The following is a 20,836-nucleotide window of genomic DNA, read 5'->3' as shown; positions in this document are numbered from 1 at the left end:
GTGTATAGGAGGGCTACTGATTTTTTTGAGTTGATCATGTATCCTGCCACTTTACTGAAGGAGTTTATCAGCTGTAGGAGTTACCTGGTAGAGTTTTTGGGGTGACATATGCATGCTATCATATCATCTGCAAATAGTGAAAGTTTGACTTCTTCCTTTCCAATTTGTATCCCTTTGATCTCCTTCTTTTGTCTTATTGCTCTAGGTAGAACTTCTAGTACTATATTGAATAAATACGGGGAGAGTGGACAGCCTTGTCTTGTTCCTGAATTTAGTGGTATCGCTTTGAGTTTCTCTCCATTTAATTTGATGTTTGCTGTTGGCTTGCTATAAATTGCCTTTATTATGTTTAGAAATGTTCCCTGTATTCCTGATCTTTCTAAGACCTTTATCATGAAGGGGTGTTGGATTTTGTCAAAGGCTTTTTCAGTATCTGATGAGATGATCATGTGGTTTTTTTCTTTCAGTTTGTTTATATGGTGTAGTACATTGACTGGTTTTCATATGTTGAACCATCCTTGCATCCCTGGGATGAATCCTTCTTAGTCGTGATGGATAATTGTTTTGATGTATTATTGGATTCGGTTTGCCAATATTTTGCTGAGTATTTTTGCATCAATGTTCATGAGGGAGATTGGTCTGTAGTTCTCTTTCTTTGTTGCATCTTTGTGTGGTTTGGGTATCAGGGTAATTGTAGCCTCATAAAAAGAGTTTGGTAGTGTTCCTTCTGTTTCTATTGTGTGGAGCACTTTGAAGAGGATTGGTATTAGTTCTTCTTTGAATGTCTGGTAGAATTCTGCACTAAAACTATCTATCTGGTCCTGGGCTTTTTTTGGTTGGGAGACTTTTGATGACTGTTTCTATTTCTGTAGGGGTTATTGGTCTATTTAAATGGTTTATCTGGTCTTGATTTAATTTTGGTATGTGGTATTTATTCAGAAAATTGTCCATTTCTTCCTGGTTTTCCATTTTTGTGGAGTACAGGTTTTCGAAGTATGATCTGATGATTCTCTGGATTTCCTCGTTGTCTGTTGTTATGTCTCCCTTTTCATTTCTGATTTTGTGATTTTGGGTGCTCTCTCTTTGCCTTTTGGTTAATTTGGCTAGGGGTTTGTCTATCTTGTTGATTTTTTCAAAGAACCAACTCTTTGTTTCATTGATTTTTTGTATTGTTCTCTTGTTTTCTATTTTGTGGATTTCAGCCCTCAATTTGATTATTTCCTGGTGTCTATTTCTCCTGAGTGAGTTTGTTTCTTTTTGTTCTAGAGCTTTCAGTTGTGCTGTAAATTCATTGGTATGGGATTGCTCCAACTTCTTTATGCAGGCATTTAGAGCTATGAATTTTCCTCTTAGCACTGCTTTCATCGTGTCCCATTATTTTGGGTATGTTGTACATTCATTTTCATTGAATTCTAGGAAATCTTTAATTTCTTTATTTCTTCCTTGACCTATTGATGTTTCAGGTGGGCATTATTCAGTTTCCATGAGTTTCTATAATTTTTGTTGTTGTTGAGGTCTAACTTTAAGGCATGGTGGTCTGATAAGATACAGGAGGTTATTCCAATTTTTTTTGTATCTGTTGAGATTTATTTTGTTTCCAAGCATGTGGTCAATTTTTGAGAAGGTTCCATGGGGTGTTGAGAAGAAGGTATATTCTTTTGTGTTAGGATGGAATGTTCTGTAGATATCTATCAAGTCCATTTGAGTCATAACATCTGTTAGGTCCTTTATTTCTTTGTTAAGTTTCAGTCTGGTAGATCTGTCTTTTGGTGAGAGTGGTGTGTTAAAATCTCCCACTACTAATGTGTGGGGTTTGATGTGTGTTTTAAACTTTAGTAGTGTTTCTTTTATGAATGTGAGTGCTTTTGTATTTGGAGCATAAATGTTTAGAGTCGAGACTTCATCTTGGTGGATCTTTCCCATGATAAATATGTAATGTCCATCTTGATCTCTTTTGATTGATTTTAGATTGAATTCTATTTTATTAGATATTAGGATAGCTACACCAGCTTGTTTCTTAGGTCCATTTGCTTGGAAAGCCTTTTCCCAGCCCTTTACTCAGAGGTAGTGTCTGTCTTTGAAGTTAAGGTGTGTTTCTTGTATGCAGCAGATGGATGGGTCCTGTTTTCTTATCCATTCTGTTAGCCTGTGTCTTTTTATAGGTGAGTTGAGACCATTGATATTGATGGATATTAATGACCAGTGATTGTTAATCCCTGTTATTTTTTGTGGTTGTGTTGTGTTGTCCTTCTGTGGTGTATGTTGGTGTAGGATTATCTATTGCTTGATTTTTCATGGATGTCTTTAGCTTCTTTGGGTTGGATTTTCCCTTCTAGTGCTTTCTGTAGGGCTGGGTTTGTGGACAGGTATTGATTAAATCTGGTTTTATCCTGGAATATTTTGTTTACTCCGCCTATGGTGATTGAGAGTTTTGCTGGGTATAATAGTCTGGGTTGGCATCCGTGGTCTCTTAGTGTCTGCATGAGATTTGTCCATGGTCTTCTAGCTTTCATAGTCTCTATTGAGTAGTCTGGTGTTATTTTGATGGTTTAGCCTTTATATGTTACTTGGTGTTTTTCCTTTGCGGCTCTTAATATTTTTTCTTTGTTCTGTGTGTTTAGTGTTTTGATTATTATGTGGCGAGGGGACTTTTTTTTTTTTGATCCAGCCTATTCGGTGTTCTGTAAGCTTCTTGTATCTTCATAGGTATTTCTTTCTTTAGGTTAGGAAAGTTTTCTTCTATGATTTTGTTGAATATATTTTCTGTGCCTTTGAGTTAGTTTTCTTCTCCTTCTTCTATCCCTATTATTCTTAGGTTTGGTCTTTTCATGGTGTCCCAAATTTCTTGGACGTTTTATTTTACAACTTTTTTGTCTTTAGTGTTTTCTTTGACTGCCGAATCTGTTTTCTCTATTGTGTCTTCAGTGTCAGAGATTCTCTGTTCCATCTCTTGCAATTGGTTGGTTATGCTTGTTTCTGTAGTTCCTGTTCGTTTAGTCAGGATTTCTATTTCCAGCATTCCCTTAGCATATGTTTTCTTTATTGTCTCAAATTCATTTTTCAGATCTTGGAATGTTTCTTTCATCTGTTTAATTGCTTTTTCTTGGCTTTCTTTGATTTTTTTCCCATTTTGTGTTTGTTTTTTCTTTCATTTCTTTGAGGGAGTTTTTCATTTCCTCTTTAAGGGAAGTTTTTATTTCCTCTTTAATGGAGTTTTTCATTTCTTCTTTAAGGGAAGTTTTTATTTCCTCTTTAAGGGAATGTTTTATTTCTTATTTAAGGGCCTCTATCATCTTCTTAAAGTCATTTTTAGGATTGATTTCTTCTGTTTCTTCTGTCTTGATATGTTCAGGTCTTGCAGGTGTAGAATCACTAGGTTCTGATGTTGCCATATAGGTCTTTATGTTGTTGCCTGTATTTTTGCACTGGCGTCTACTCATCTCTTCCTCTGCTCGGTGCAGGGGGTGTCTGTGTCTGGCAGTGCCTCTCTTGTTCTAATTTTTAGTCTTGGTTCAGTAGGAGTTCTTGGTTAAATTGGTGCTGTTGGGCTGTTTCTTCAGGAGCAGCTGATCTCAGTCGGTGAAGTATATACTTATGATTCTGGTGATCTGGTTTGGTGGCTGGGCAGTGCCTTCTTCTATGTTCCCAGGTCACGTTTTGTTCATTTGTCAACTCCTCAGCTGATCTTGTTTCTTCAGACTTCAAACTGTAGGGATCTGAATCCTCTCCTGGATGGATTTCAGCTGAGCAGGATAGTCTCACCAACACCTCCAAGTTGTTGGGTTTCATAGGATCAGCAGCTGGGCCCTGGGTTGTCCTCAGATGGAGTGTTCAGATTCGTTCTAGTTCCATCCCACGGAGATAGCTTCTTCCCCGGGTGTTGGGGTTAGAGGAGTCCCTGTTCCAAGCTTTTGTTTAAGAGTTTGTTTTCACTAGCTCTTCAGCTGGTAAAAGCTCTGTTTCTGGTCTTTATTGAGACTGTGTTTTGGCCGCAGCCTGCTGGGACTGCCTGCCTCTGCTGGACCAGTCTACCTCTGCAGGCCACTGCTGGGCCTGTCTGTCTCTGCCGGCCTACCTGCCTCTGCCTCTGAATGACTCTTCTTGATTTACTTACATTTATCCTAATTAAAGGAAGAATTCTCTTCTGCCAATTGGTGGTGAATGATTGGAATTTATGTGTTGTGACCATGAGAATTTCCAGCTTTTCCATTTTCCCTGTGGCATTTTATTTGGTTGTAAGGGCTTGCCCCATGGGTGAAGCTAACAAGCAGATAGAACCAGAAATCATCATTCTTTCTGAACATTTTAAATTCATGGAAAGCTTGGATGTATCTGCCAAACCCGTTGAAATACTTGGGAATTCAGAAAGAGAGGCAGCTGAGAGGCCACTGTTCTGCACTGTGTCCTTTCATACTCAGAAGCAAGTTCCCATGCACTTTTCGAACTTGTGCTGCTAGGCTTGTGCACTGGCTTTCCATCTGTAAAACAGTTATATTTAGAGGACATACACAGATTCGTCTTTTGAAATAGACTAATAACCCCCAAACATGGTGCCATCAAGTGCTGAATATTTTGGCTAATGAGAAAGCAGAGGAGGCAGAAAGGTCTTTCCGACCCTCCTCTGTAATGACTTTTTATCCCCAATGCATGTTATAGAAACTGCAATTTCTCTCTCTTGAAGCAAGCTATTAAATCACCGAGGGGCTGGACGGTGGTGACGCATGCCTTTAATCTCAGCACTCCGGAGGCAGAGGCAGGTGGATCTCTGTGAGTTCGAGGCCAGCCTGGACTACAGAGTGAGTTCCAGGAAAGGTACAAAGCTACACAAAGAAACCCTGTCTCGAAAAACCAATAAAACACACACACACACACACACACACACACAAAAAAAAAAAAAAAAAAAAAAAAAAAAAAAAACCACAGGAGTGTTGCCCCTTTGATCACATGTCCCCTTTGTTCTTAGCCCTTCCATGACAGAACAGACCTCTCTAAGCTTCCCTCCTTGTCTGTGACTGTTCCACCATTCCTCCATGGTTAATGTTAATTTTAAATAGGAGGAGATTTAGAATCCTGGGTCAATGTTACTACCCCTGTTTCAAACTAACATTAATTAAAGTTATCATTGCTGTGATAAAATATACTTGATTAGAAGCAGCTAAAGGAAGACGGGTTAATTTTGTCCTAGAGTGTGAAGGTACAGTCTGTATGATGGGGGAAGGTGTGGCAGTGAGGGTAACTTCAGCTTTGGTGGCAGGAGTATGAGGCAGCTGGCCACACTGTTTTACAAGGTCAGGGAGATGAATTCTGGTGTTTTGCTGATGTCCTCCTCATTCCTTTCTGCTTCTGCCTGGCACCTCCTTCTATGGCATGGCATTGCCCACATCCAGGATGAATCTCCTCAGTTAAACCACGCTGGAGACACTCTCACAGACCCCTGGAGAGGTGCTCCTTGGTCATACCAAATCCAGTCAAGTTGAAAATCACAATTAACCATCGTAAGACTTAAGTGTAAAATGTGTTTTCTGAGGCTCTTAAGGTTTGTGTCATGTAAAGCTTTGATAAATGTACAGGATTTTCTCTTATTAATCAGTTTTTACAGGTGTGTCAGGCATGAACTTCATAATATTGAGGAAACTATTGCTTTTTTTTCTTCTACACATATCTTTATTTTTCTTGAATCTATTTCAGAACAGTTCATTTTAAGCAAACAAAAGAAGATAGTTTTAGTCATGTTAGAATGTATACATTGTTCATTTTGTTTTATAAAATAATATATATGAATTAATTTAAATGGACTTTTTAGTTATTTATTCTAAAATTCAACTAATATAGCAGATAGAATTCAGCTACCCAAGCAACTTTTTTAGGTTTGATTATTCAAATGATTAAGATGCTATTTGTCAACTCTAGCTTCCCATCCCTTTTAATTATATAGATAATCAAACTAAGAACTGCTAATTCTCTCTCCTAACTATTAATTGTTCTTAATTACCTACAGATTAAAACTGCATGTGTAATTAACTCTAAGAATTAATTGATACAAAAGGATTGGTAGAAGGGAAACAGAATGAGCTTAGCATTAAAGAGGCTCTGGGGACCCAGGACCACTAAACCCATTTGGTTCCGTCACGTCCTAATAAAGATGTATTGGCTTTTCACTGGGGCATCCTGCTCTGTCATAGGCAGCTTCATGGGCTGTCATTTCAAAGCATTTAGTCTCTTTGTTGAGTGAAACCTTGTATATGAAGTTAGAATTGCAGTTGTCTTTTGCCAACACCCAGATGAACTGAGCAATGCAGGGGTGGGTGCTAGCTAATTCTTTTCCTTGGACCTCTGCTTCCTCCTCTCATTCTCTCATGCATTGGTGACATCTCCAGGTACACAGCTTACCAGTTTTCTGTGAATCATTTGAGTAATTTAAATTTCTACAATAACTGTACTTATTAGGTTTTAGAAACATCTTCCACCTATGTAAATAATTGACTCATGTTAAACACATAAATTGGAATAAAAATGGAAAAATTAAATAAAAAGCCCTTTCCATTTTAGTTTAGAAAATATTGCCATTATAAATATCAAGATATTAGACACCGAGGAAAGATGATCTGGTGGAAACATTTTGTCCAAAGAAAAGGCAGCACTTTAGAATCTAATGATAAAGCATTTCTGTTCCCTGGTGGGTTTGTATTGCATGGGGTCTTTCACTTTTACTTTGCTGGTTGGAATGCCAAACTAGTGCCAAATTAGTGCCGGAATCTAGGAAGAATGCAAAGCATTTTTAATTGTGTCTAGATATGGCAGTGAGCTGTGCTGAAGACAGCAGAATAATGTGAACTTGTGGTATGATAACATCTTTTTAAAAAGCCTAAAATAAGACTCAAAGAAAAGCAAAATCAGGAAGATATCAGTATGAGGAGTTCTCTAGCACTTGTCTTTAATGTTCAGGAATTACAGCTTTTTCTGAACTCCTTATGTGTCTCTTTCCAAAATATGGTATTTCCCAAGATTTTAAATTCCTGAGTGTTTTTTTCTGTCCTCTTGGCTAATATCTGGGATTACTGATAAATATTTTAATTATCTCACCTATTAATGTGGAGTCTGCTCCTTCGAAGTCTGTACACACACACACACACACACACACACACACACACACACACACACACCCTAGACTCTAAGTCTTTATTTCTCTGTGGCATCATCTTAGAAGGTTATTGACTCTGATGAGTTTCTGATAATTTAGTCTGATATATGACTCTGGTTTTCTTTAAACTATAAGCTTATAACTTTGGGCTGACTTTGTGGAATAAACTGGAATTTGTTTCTTGTCACCTTGTGTGCTGGCTTCTGAGGGGGAGTCATTAGCATACATCAGTGTGTGAATGATTGTCTTGAAGATTTTAGTAGAGGCTTTACTGCTTCCTGGAGTGGAAAAGTTATAGCTATATTTTCTAGTGTGATACCTACATACTGGAGGAAATAATACATGGCTTTCTCAACTGCACAAGTCTGTCTGGCGGGTAAACAGGATAAAATATTTGAAATTGCTCCGAATTTTCCTTTAGAAATAAATTGTGAGGTATTAGTTCCATACGGGCCTTTGATCCATTGGTGGTCAGGAAGATCCCCTGCTTTGCCCATATAATTTAATTTATTGAGACCAATTCTGTGTTTTTTTTTGAATTTTCCTTTTATATTTTCTTGTTTTAGTATGTAGTAATTGTATAGATTAATGAATTTTTTTAAACACAGGACTGTTTTCTTTCTTTTTTATTTAAACTTTTTTTTTTATTTTACATACCATCCCCAGTTCTTCCTCCTTTCTCCCACCTCCCCTCCACCTTCCCTCCATCCCACTACCCATCCACTCCTCAGATAAGGCCTCCCTTGGGTAGTCAACAAAGTCTGGCATACCAAGTTGAGAAAGGGCCTAGCCCATCCCCACTTCATCAAGGCTGAGCAAGGTGTCCCACTATAGGGAATGGGTTCCTGAAAGTCAGTTCATGCACCAGGGATAAATTCTGGTCCCCTTTCCAGGGGCCCACAAACAGATCAAACCTCACAACTGTCCCCCACATTCAGAGGTACTAGTTCGGTCCCATGCAGGTTTCCCAGCTGTCAGTCCAGAGTCTGTGAGCTTCCAACAGCTCGGTCAGCGGTCTCTGTGGTTTCCCCATTGATCTTGACCCCCTTGCTAATATGATCCCTCCTTCTCTATTCAGTTGTTCTCCAGGAGCTGGGCCCAGTGCTCAGCTGTGGATCTCTGCATCTGCTTCCATCAGTCACTGGATGCAGGTTCTATGATGACAATTAGGGTAGTCACCAATCTGAGTATAGGGGGAGGTAAGTTCAGGCACCCTCTCCATTGCTGCTAGGAGTCATTCTTGTGGAAATTAATGGGTTTCTTTAAAACCTTTATACACAGGCACACAACACACACACATGCACACACACACGCACACGCACACGCACACACACACACACACACACACACACACACACGCACACACGGTTTTAATCATGGTCACACCCTCAGTTACCCCTTCTTAGACCCCTCTCTCCAGCACTCTCCTCTTTCACATACCTACCTCTGTAGTAAGCTGATTTTGTTTTTTGGGGGAAATATACCAGGAGTATTATAGCTGTATCATATAAAAATTCTATTTTAATTATTTGAGGAATGCCCAAATTGAGTTCCATTCTGACTGGACTAACTTACATTCCTACCATTAATGGGTTGTCTTTACCCAACCTGGCATCTTTAGCATCACTTCTTATTTTCTGTTTTCTTCATGATAACCATTCTGACTGGCATGAGATGGAATCTCTATGTAGTTTTAATTTTCATTATCTTACGACTCAAGATTCTAGACATTTTTTTCATGTATCCATTGGCCTGCTGCCCTTCCTTTGAATTGTTTTTTTCAGATAATTTGTCCATTTATTGAGTTTATTATTATTCTTTTGGTGCTTTTTTTTAAAAAAACTTCTTATACACTCTGGGTATTAAATAACTGTTGGATGAGTATCTAGCAAAGATTTCTCTCCCATTCTGTAGGCTGTCATTCAACTCCATTGTTGCTTTTACTGCAAGATACTTTTAAGTTTAATATAACCCCCCTTGCCATTTTGTTGATGTTAGTTTCTCAGCTATGAATGTGCAGTGTTCAGAAAAATCTCAGCCTCTGCTGGTATCTTGAGGTGGTTCACAGCTTCTAATTTTACATCCTTTGAACTGTTTTGTACAGGGGAGACAGGAGTCTGGTCACCTTCTTGTGCAAGTGGATGTGCCCTTTTCCAAGTACCACTTGCCCAGGAGGCTTTTATCCAATGTATATTTTGGCACCTTTGTCAAGAATCAGAATGCTGGGGCTGGAGAGATGGCTCAGAGGTTAAGAGCACCACCGACTGCTCTTCCAGAGGTCCTGAGTTCACCACATGGTGGCTCACAACCATCTGTAATGAGATCTGGCGCCCTCTTCTGTATACATAATAAATAAATAAATCTTTTTTTTTTTTTTTTTTTTAAAAAAAAAAAAAAAGAATCAGAATGCTGTTGCTGTGTGGGCTGAGGCCAAATTTGATTCACCAGTGTTCACATAGCTACTTTACTTGTATTCTAATGAGCCAGAAACATGGGCCCATGCCAACTAAGATATTGTTCTCATCCCAGAAAAGTTTACGAACTGAAATCAGAGATTGGAAAGAGTTGTGCAGTTCTCTGCAACAAGGCTTCTTAAATTTTTGGACTTGCAGCCCCCTTTTGCCTCAGAAATTGTGCCCCCAAGTATAGAGAGATCTACAAAACAGGCATGCAGATCAAATGTTTACTGATAAATCAAAAGGAATTCTATTTTAAAACACTTCTTTGGTATACATGTAACCTTACCATGAAAGATTAAGGCAAATTTTCATAATAATGACATAGATGTGCTTGCTTACTTTATAAAAAGAATTAAACCTTGGCTGAATATATGAAACTATAAGACACAGAATATCTTCATCTTTTTTCAGAGTTTATTGATTTTCTTTTTCTTTTCTTTTTTGTTTTTTTGTTTTTTTGTTTGTTTGTTTGTTTGTTTGTTTGTCAAGACAGGGTTTCTCTGTATCGTTTTGGTGCCTGTTCTGGAACTCACTCTGTAGCCCAGGCCAGCCTCGAACTCTTAGAGATCCAACTGGCTCTGTCTTCCAAGTGCTGGGATTAAAGGCATGTGCCAACGCTGCCCGGCTAATAATTTATTTATCTTTATTTTATTTGCATTGGTGCTTTTGCCTGCATTTATGTCTATGTGAGAGTGTCAAATCTTGAAGTTACAGACAGTTGTTAGCTGCCATGTGGGTGCTGGGAATTGAACCCACGTCCTCTGGAAGAGCAGTCGGTGCTCTTAACTACTGAGCCATGTCTCCAGCACTTTATTGATATTTTTATACTCATCAATGCTGAGAATGTTGCATCACATAAATTGTGTAATGCAAAATTGAAGTAGTATGTTTAGAGCCATGCCAGAAATTGTTGGAAATTGTTCCTACTCCCAAGCCAACGGTTATTTAATGTATATAAAAAATGATGCTCAAGCCAGTAACTCAAACAGTACTTTTAAAAATCAAATTCTAATATAATACAATCTAAGATAAAGCAACTCATGACTTTGATGCGGAGGATTGAAGTCTCTGCTTTTTTAATTAAGAGAAGAAAAGTTTGTATTGTAAAAGAACTATGGTTGACAGCATACAGTCACCTGGAATCGGAGCATGCATGTGTATGCAGGAATGAAGCTGTGGTGGAGGTGCACAATACAACATGGACACCGATTTATTGATTTTGAATTAATTTTAGGTTGCCATACATTCTGAAACTTTTTACTGTTGCCATTTTTTTTTTTCTGCCACCCAGATTCAAGCATACAATCACATGGGTCCGCCATACGGAATTTAAGATGCTGGGAAACAGACATGCAAGCATTCCTTGTGGACATATAGTGAGGAAAGGGGGGTAGAATAGGAATTGTGGGATATTGCTTTGAATGCATTAAGAAACCTTCACAAGGAAGCTGGAGAGATGACTCTGGTTAAGAGCACTGGCTGTTCTTCCAGGAGACCTGGTTTTATTTCTAGCACCGACATGGTGAACCATCTGTAACTCCACTTCCTGAGAATCTGACACCCTTTTTGGGCACCCATAGACAATGGATGTACATGATGCACAGGCATACATTAATGGAAAACACCTATACAAATACAATAAAAATAAATATTCAAAAAAGAAAGCTAACAAAAAATGTGAGGACTTGCCAAACCTCTGATTGCTTCTATGCAACCCTGTCTTTCCCAAGGGCCTATAAAAGTCCCAATTAAAGTAAAAGGTATATGATCTTTTTCTGGTCAACATTTTTTGTTCTTTTAATCTAATCAGTTCTCTGTAAGCTGCTTCTTAGTGAAATTTGCTTCCACTAAAAATTTTCCTGACCCTCCCCCCAAATTTCCTGTGTATATATTGAGTCAAGAATGAAATATATGATTTATTGTATTCCCCTTTTAAAGAGGTTTTAAAGCTTTTTGATAGATACCAAACAAACAATTGTATAAAAAATAAAATGTGCATGGGTATTATTATATCTGTGCAATAACATTTACCCTTTTATGACTTAAACTTACATTTTTGCCCCCTATAAGACATTCAGCCTATGATTCCATAAACAAACTGGAGCAACTAAATAAAACAATTACTTCTGAAGTCTCAAAATTCTTGTGTAATACATCATAGATGACTATTGAACTGATATTTTTAGAAGAGAATTTGAGTAAATATTAAAGTTGAAAATATGATACCATTTGGTTTTCTAGAATGACAAGATTGAACTAATCTCTTTAAAAAAATAATAGGTAGTTTTGAGAAAAAAATCATCAGGTGAGTCTCAAATCTCCCATCATTTATTCAAAGACAAGATTGCAGCCGAAATCCCATGGAAGAACTAACTGAGGGCCTCTTCTGGCTGTTTCTTCTCTCATTAATATTCACCTTAGCACTGTTAACAGTTTCATTTACTTTACAGTTTTAAAACTTAGTCCTTAATCATAATTTTCTGGATTTTTCTTTTAATGCACTTGCATTCCTTTTCTTTTTATATGTGCCATTCACAAATAGGATTTTTCTTTAAGTCTTCCTTTTAAAAAGAAAGTCAGTGTTCTTGGGAGAAATGAGTGATGAAAATGAACCCATTAACCTTCTAGTGGGCACAGTGCATGCAATAAAACCACGAAGCTTTGCTGTGAAGGAGCCAGTTCATTCATGTCTTTTTCTGTGAGCGCTATCGCTTCTTCATCTCTCTCTGATGAGATGACAAGATGTGATTTCAACACAGAAAAGTGAGCCCATAAAAATGATTTGTTTTCATCTTTGTATCATTAAGCAATATGATCAGTGTGTACTCTTCTTAGATAAATATTATTTCAACCTCTACCCACATTTCCAGCAGAGAAGATGCTTTATGACTGGCGAAGCTTTGCATGGAGGAGGTCTTCTCATCCACCTCATGAATCTACTCAGAGCTTAGCTGGATCATCAGGAATATTTAAGGATTATTATATGGTAAGTATTTTTAAATATGGACATAGAGTTTACTTGTTTTTTCCCCAGCAAAATATTGGGTCAATTTTGATTAAAAAAACATGAAATTTTAATGTGGACCTATTTTATTCCTAAACTCCCCATTGAAATTCATCTTTTTAGCCAAGTGTGAAGGTTCATGCCTGCAATCCTAGCACCTGCGAGTCTAAAACAGGAGAATGCCTGTGCACTTGAGGCCAGGCTAGGCATCAGTTTTGAGATACTGTCTCAAAATAAAAAACAACCTTACACACACACATACACAAGTTTTCTCCCCCAGAAGCAAAACTTGAGCACGTTTATCATGTTTTGTGTAAAATTTACTAATTACCTTGACCCACAGTACTGCATTGTGTTTTATTTGAAAGACTCTTGCCATATGGTTTCCACATTTTGTGATTGCACAGCTACTGTTTTTGTTTTTAAATTTTATCAAGAAGTCAAATAGAGACTGAGGATGATGACATCTGTTCAAAGTACGATAATTGAAAGACTGAGAAATCCAAATGCAGTTTCCTGATGACCTACTTATGGCTTTTAGAATAAAGGCTCTAATTCAGAGTATGTGAACCTCTGATCTGACAGTCCGGGTCTTCTATCAGAGCAAGTCCTCAGATGCAGCTGTGCGAATACCACAAGAAATCCATGTTTAAACATCTTTAGTACCAATTATTTTTTTCTTTTTTTATTTAAAAGTTTTTTTTTTCATTTTACATACCAACCACAGTTCCCCCTCCCACCCCTCCTCCCATTCACCCCCAACCTTCCACCTACTCTTTCCCCCACCTACTCCCCAGAGAGGAAAAGGCCTTGCATGGGGAGTCAATAAAGTCTGGCATATCAAGTTGAGGCATGACCAAGCCCCTCCCCCCGTATCAAGGCTCCAAAAACGGAATGGCCTCCAAAAAGCTAATTCATGCGCTAGGGATAATTTCTGGTCCCAATGCCAGGAGCCCCACAAACTGCCCAAGCCACACAACTGTCACCCACGTTCAGAGGCCTATTCAGCCCCGTGTAGTTCCCCAGCTGTCAGTCTGGAGTCAGTGAGCTCCCACCAGCTCTGGTCAGCTGTCTCTGTGGGTTTTCCCATCATGACCTTGACCCCTTTGCTCATATAATCCCTCCTCCTTTTCTTCGACTGGACTCCAGGAGCACTACCCAGTCCTTAGTTGTGGATCTCTGCATCTGATTTCATTAGTTACTGGGTGAAGGTTCTATGATGACAGGGTAATCATCAATCTGTTTATAGGGGAAGGCTAATTCAGGCACCCTCTCCACTATTGCCTGGAGTCTTAGCTGATGTCATCCTTGTGGGTTCCTGGGAATTTCCCTAGCACCAGTTTCTCCTTAACCCCATAATGGCTCCCTCTATCAAGATATCTCTTTCCTTGCTCTCCTTCTCTGTCCCACCCCAACTCGTCCATCCCATTTCCTCATGTTCTCATGTTCTTTTGCTACCTCCCCTTACCCGCATCACCCCCAGCGCTCCCAATTTACTCAGGAGATCTTATCTATTTCCCCTTTCTAAGGGGACCCATGCATGTCTCTCTTAGGGTCCTCCTTGTTACCTATCTTCTCTGGGGTTGTGGATTATTGCCAGTTATCCTTTGCTATATGTCTAATATCTACTTATGAGTGAGTAAATACTGTGTTTGTCTTTCTGGGTCTGGGTTACTTCACTCAGAATATTTTTTTCTAGTTCTATCAATTTGCTTATAAATTTCATGATATCATTGTTTTTTTTAATAGCTGAGTAATACTCCATTGTGTGAATGTGCCACATTTTCTTCATCCATTCTTCAGTTAAGGGGTATCTAGGTTATTTCCAGGTTCTGGCTATTATAAATAATGCTGCTATGAACATAGTTGAGCCAGTATTCTTGTGGTATGAATGTGCATTCTTTGGGTATATTCCCAAGAGTGGTATTGCTGGATCATGAAATAGGTTGATTTCCAATTTTCTGAGAAACCACCATACTGATTTCCAAAGTGGCTGTACAAGTTTGCACTCCCACCAGCAATGAAGGAGTGTTCCCCTTACTCAACATTCTCTTCAGCATAGACTGTCATCAGTGTTTCTGATCTTAGCCATTCTGATAGTGTAAGATGGTATCTTAGAGTTGTTTTGATTTGCATTTCTTGATGGCTAAGGATGTTGAACATTTCTTTAAGTGTCTTTTGGCCATTTGAGATTCTTCTGTTGAAAATTCTCTCTTTAGATCTGTACCCCATTTTTTAATTGGATTAATTGGTTTCTTGAGTTCTTTAGGTATTTTGGAGATCAGCCCTCTGTCAGATGTAGGATTGGTGAAGATCTTTTCCCATTCTCTAGGCTGCCATTGTGTCTTATTGATAGTGTCCTTTGGCTTACGAAAGCTTCTTAGTTTCATGAGGTCCCATTTATTAATTGTTGCTCTCAGTGTCTGTGCCACTGGTGTTACATTTAGGAAGTGGTCTCCTGTGCCGATGCATTCAAGGCTACTTCCCACTTTCTCTTCTCTTAGGTTCAGGCTAACAAAGTAGTAAAGTGCTATACGTAGAGCTTAGTGGACCTTTCTGGTATAAGTTCAGAAAACTAAACTGTTTTTAGAAATGTGGATGTGAAAATGTATGCATGAGATTTCAAAGGGGAATGAGGACTCTACTAGGGACATCTATGTTCTGACAATGCATCTGGCTACATTCTGCCCTTGTGTTGAAAAGTTGATTCTGAATTAAAAATTAACAAACTTATTTGTTTAGCAAAGGAAATTTCGAAGCATTCCAGCATTCCAGTTGCATTGTGGTTATTTCTCACTGCTTTTGGCAGGTTTACTCTGGGGCAGAACAGAAAGTTGTGGAAAATGTTCATGTCGGTAAGGAAAAGTGTGAATTTATTTGGAGTTGTAGACATGATTGCTGCAAATAAATTAGCACCATGAGAAATGCTTTAGCCTTAAATGTGCTCACCATATAAGCATGGGGACCTGCGTTTGGATGTCCCATCACCCACGTAAAAGCCAGGCATGATGGTTGGCATCTGTAACCCAAGCTCTGCAGGGTGAGGGATGGGAACATGGAGCCTGATGGCTAGCTACTCCAGCAAGTCCGTGAGCTCTAAGTTCAGAAATTTTAGTACCAAAAATAGTGACTGAGGAAGACACCCAATGTCAGCCTGTGTCCTCTGCACATATGTGTATACATATATACCTGTAAGCACATGTGTGCACAGGAACACATACACATCCCCCCTCATACACAAAGAGATTAATGCCGTTAGAGAGAAACTATAGTTTAAAGCACCATGGAAAAGAAAGAGAGCCTTAAGTCTTCACCAGGTTGTAAAGCAGAAAACCCCAGTAAAAAATAAAATAATAAAATAATTCATTTGCAAGGAAAGTACCTGAAGAAAAAAAGACTCTACTGTAAAAATGGCCACCTAGGATAGTATTTGACTAGCTTCTGCCATGGCCACACAATAGAAGCTACACCTCAGAAGACAGAGCTGTAGGATCGGAGTCACCCAACCCATGCTCCGCATGGAGTTTCTGGGTTTAGTGTTTAACCTTTTGGGTTTCCATTTGCTCTGATCTAGTCATTCCTTCCTATAACCCATCTCCCTCTGTGAAATGGGAATATTTATTCTAGCCACTATACCTTGGAAGTATACAGCTTTGCTTCTGGTACTGCAGGGGCCCTCATTTCTGACTACCCTCAGTCTCAGAACTTTTGAATAGCACTGCAACTGTAATGCTATAAGCATCCTTGAAGTTGTATAAATGGACTTTTCAGTGTGGAATAGCCATGAGCCCATGAGGGTGAGGATGGGCGTGTGGTTTGGATATTGAGATGCCTCACAGAGGCTCAGATGTTTGAACACTTAGTCCCACTGGAGACACTGTTTCTGGAGATCATAGGACCGTTAGGAGGGAGCTCGTTGGGAAGTGGATCGTTGAGGTGGCCCTATAGGGTGTGCCTCTGCCTGGATTTCAGACCTAGTTTGCTCTGCTCCCCGACCACCACAGCAGGGCAGTCAGTGGTAATACACGACTGCCGGTGCAGCCAGCGGCCTCCGGTGCCTGCCGGTGCAGCTATGATCCATTCTCACTGCCATTCTTTCCTGTCACAGGGACTGCACTTTCCATGATGCAAATCTGTTTTTTATAAGTAACTTCTTTCCATTTCTTTATTACTGTGATGTTAAAAGTAACCAATAACCATTATTTAAAAAAAATCATTAATTATAGTATATGTTTATACTATTGTTGATAGCTAATAGGATGTACATTTCAATGCTTATACATCCTTATAAAATAATATCAGTAGAAAGCTCTTTTCATTGTATTCTGTGAGAGACTAAAGGGTGAACTTCTAACTTCTCTGCTCACCCTATTTTAAACAACAGTTTAGAGACTACTCCTAGCTGTGTAAAGTACCTTAAAAATTTTTGGGTGAGAAACACCTCTGTCAAGATAATATCAAACTCGATTGAAGAGTGCTCAGCCTGCAGAACAGTGTTTGTTTGTTACTGAGGAGCATGAGAGGCTTGTGACCATGGCTGTGATAGAGCAGCTGGTGCTTCTGAATGACACACCTGTTTAAGGTGTTTGAAGTCCAATGAACTAGAGAAAATGTGAGTAATCGTATGCTTTTGTATAAGTGTTAGAGGTAACTGGGGCAGTGTCTCATATTGACATACTAACTGCATGCTGCGCGTGCGTGTGTGTGTGTGTGTGTGTGTGTGTGTGTGTGTGTGTGTGTGTGTGATGGAGATGGGCGTTTGAGAGTTAAGCTTTCAGATTTGTTTCTGGCTTTTTCAGTTTTCATCATAGAAGTCCAAACAACTTGGTTTTGAGTAAGGATTCTCCTATCCTACAAAGCACTAACATTCCATGTAGAGATAAAAGAACAAGTTCTAAGTTTATTTCATGTTTTAAGTAATTAAAATCATTACACAATTGTTTTATCTAATTAAAAAAGTATATCCTAAAGTTTCCTGTTTTGACCGTACACTGTCACACCCACTTCTGTATCACTGCTTTTACTGTCTATCTTCAGAACATTTTTGTTATCTCAAACCATACAACTCTATCCCTGTTAAATGTTGATTCTTCTGTAGCTCCTTCCCTGAGCTCCCAGATGCCGATACTTGGCTTGCTGCCTCTGTGACTGATCACCATAGGTTCCTCAAATAATCAGAATCTTACAGTATGGTTTCTTTCTTTAGTATGGTTTATTTCATCTAGCACAATGTCTTATAAGATCATTCTGGATTGCATCGTGTGCCAGAACGTACTTTCTTTATTAGGCTTCATAATATCCCATGTCAACATGGGCACCCATCAATTGAGACTTGAGTAGATTTTACCCTTTGAATATTCTGAATAATGTCACTGTGAACATGAGGGTTCACATGTTGCTGAATCTCTACTTTTGTTCCTTTGGAGTATGTGCCCAGAATGGAGACTCACATTGTATTTCTACATTTAATTGTTTAAAGAATCATCTTAACTGTTTTCCCAGCATGGCGATACCACTTTAGTTCCCACTAGTAATGTCTGGGGATTCCAGCTTGTCCATAGTACCACCACACTTTCTATATCTTCTGTGTTTTACATCCTGATGGTGTTTAGTAAACCATACTGATGTCAAATGGTTTCATCAGTTGAGAATACAAAAGGTGCTGGGCGGTGGTGGCACACGCCTTTAATCCCAGCAATCGGGAGGCAAGAGGCAGGCGGATCTCTGTGAGTTCGAGGCTAGCCTGGTCTACAGAGCAAGATCCAGGAAAGTTGCAAAGCTACACAGAGAAACCCTGTCTCGAAAAACAAAAACAATACAAAAGGGAACAGGAAAACAGAATAAAGGTGGCTGCATTGTTAAAGTAGAGTGGAGACAAGGACATTAAAACTCAGCTTTTTGGGCTGGAGAGATGGCTCAGCAGTTAAGAGTACTGACTGCTCTTCCAAAGGTTCTGAGTTCAATACCCACCAACCACATGGTGGCTTACAACCATCCGTAATGAGATCTGGTGCCCTCTTGTGGCCTGCTGCCATATATGCAGGCAGAATACTGTGTACATAATAAATAAAATAAAAAAAACACCTCAGCTTTTCATTTTGTTGTGGGGAGAAGTGAATATAACATATTTTGCTTTGGAATATTCTGTAGACACATTTCAATCTCTCAGCATTTCAAACTGACATTGTCATCTACAAATATGTTGGATCATATTCATAGTCATCCCGGGATACATGTGACACATGGGCTGCAGATCAGGTGTATAGCTACAAACTGACCACTGCATTAAACCTTACTTGGTTTAAACAAGCAAGTCTTTGTGATTATGCTGCCTTTAGGTTATAAGAACACTATCCCTTCTAAAGGTAAAATGTTTCTATAAAACACAATTGTTTTTTACTTCTAATTTAAAAGTTCAATAATGATGTATAGCATTTGTACTTAATATATATTAAGTAACACAGCTAATATAGTAATATATATTAATATCTAATTGTTTTAAACAATGACACATAGATTCTTAAAACTTCTTCGTAAAGTATAAATAAGACCCTGTATCCTTGAGGAATAGCTAATTGGGTTACATCTTCTTGCCTCTGAAAAATGGAGATCCTATGGCCTTAATTATCTTGAAATATAATATCTAAAATAAATGAAACCTTTGGATATTGTACCTCATGCAAACATAAAAATGTAAAATTACTTTATAATCAGATGTGTAAGATTACTGTCTCCAATTTCCCCCTTCGATTTCATGTTATAACTGAGAATATATAGAGCAGTCTTAGAGAGTATGGATCTGGGTGCTATGGTTACAATAGGCAAAGCAAACAAAGCAGATCTTTGGTATTTATCAGTGTTTAGAAATGTGATGTTTAATGGATGTATCTATAGCATTGTTTCTGTTGTATGAGTGTTTGACTATATGTGTATATATATACCACTTGAATGGCCAGTGTCATTATGAAGCCCAGAGGAGGGCTGTGGGTCCCTTGGAACAGAAGTTACAGATGATTGTGAGCTGCCATGTGGGTGTTGAGAACTGAAATGGGTTCTTTTGCAAAAGCAGTATGTGCTCCTAACCAGCTATCTCTCCTCCCCCCAATAACATTCTTCAAAATGGTCAGAATTAAATATCAACAGAAGTTCCTAGCTAATCATTGGAGACAGAAGACACTGAGGGAACATATTTATTCATTGTCAGTCATGGTTGATTTGTTGATACATGCTGTTGCAGTAGCTCTAGTGTTCAAAAACTTTCTCTGAAAGAAATTGATTCATTTTGTGATCCCTTGGAATGATGGGATGGCAGTGTGAGTGTGCCTTAGAAAAAAGGTGTCAAGAAATGAAGATGAGGTGCACATATGGCCATTATAGGGCCATGAGGCCCTCCAGCAACTCCATGTCCTAGGGACAAGAAGAAACCCATTGTTGAAAGGAATACCCTTGACATTAGCTTGGAAGTAGAGGATTAAAAGCAAATGGGACTTGGTCTCATAATTGGTTGCATTAGAATAATTTCCTATTTTTTATATTTTAATGTATTATGTGCATACATGTACACATGTGTACATGTATGTGTGGAGACCGGAGATTGACACTGTATCTAGACCTCACATTTTGGATAAATTATCTGGCCAGCAAGCTCCAGGGATCCTCCTGGCTCTGCCTCCTCAGCACTGAGATTATATGGTGCTGTGCCCTCCTGTGTTTTACACGGATGCCAAGGATTGAGTGAGGTCTTCATTCTCGCACAGCAAACATTTTACCCACTGAGCCAGATCCCTAGCCCTCTGTTTTCTCTTTTGAGAAGGTATCCTGTGCCTTCTACACTTGGATTTCCAGTCATCCCATCCAACCTACCAAGAGGAGTATAGCCTATATGGAAGGGCAGAAACAAAAAGGCTTACTGTGCTTTTTGTTTTTATTAAGATACTTAGAGCGTACAGTGTTTCACAAACAGAAACACTCATTGATTTTACTGAAACAGACTTTTTTTTAGAAATGTGAAAAGTAATTTTAAACTCAAGTTGTTTATATCAAGTAAATTTTGACCACAGAATGGATATTCACAAATGAAATTTCTTTTAGTTTACTTTGGAAAATGTTTTGGAGGCTTTCAGTAAAAATGAGTATTGCAAGAATCTAAACTTTTTTTTTATTTTAACTTGGCAATTTTAAAGTCTATTTGTAATTTGTTACCTGTGTACATTGTAAGAAGACCATGAACAT

The 20,836-nt window shown here is 38.6% G+C and overlaps 1 protein-coding gene across 1 annotated transcript in view; it reads left to right on the top strand.

Annotated features, from left to right (window-relative positions):
• Positions 1 to 20,836, top strand: part of Iqcm (IQ motif containing M) — a 469,797-nt gene that overhangs the window by 199,133 nt on the left and 249,828 nt on the right. Inside the window, exon 8 of the mRNA XM_037206157.1 lies at positions 12,471 to 12,586. Within this exon, the coding sequence (XP_037062052.1) occupies positions 12,471 to 12,586 (116 nt within the window). The remainder of the gene's footprint in view (positions 1 to 12,470; positions 12,587 to 20,836) is intronic.

The sequence above is a fragment of the Peromyscus leucopus genome, chromosome 5, assembly GCF_004664715.2.
Source record: "Peromyscus leucopus breed LL Stock chromosome 5, UCI_PerLeu_2.1, whole genome shotgun sequence".
Lineage (NCBI taxonomy): Eukaryota > Metazoa > Chordata > Mammalia > Rodentia > Cricetidae > Peromyscus > Peromyscus leucopus.
This window is presented reverse-complemented; position numbering and strand designations above follow the sequence as displayed.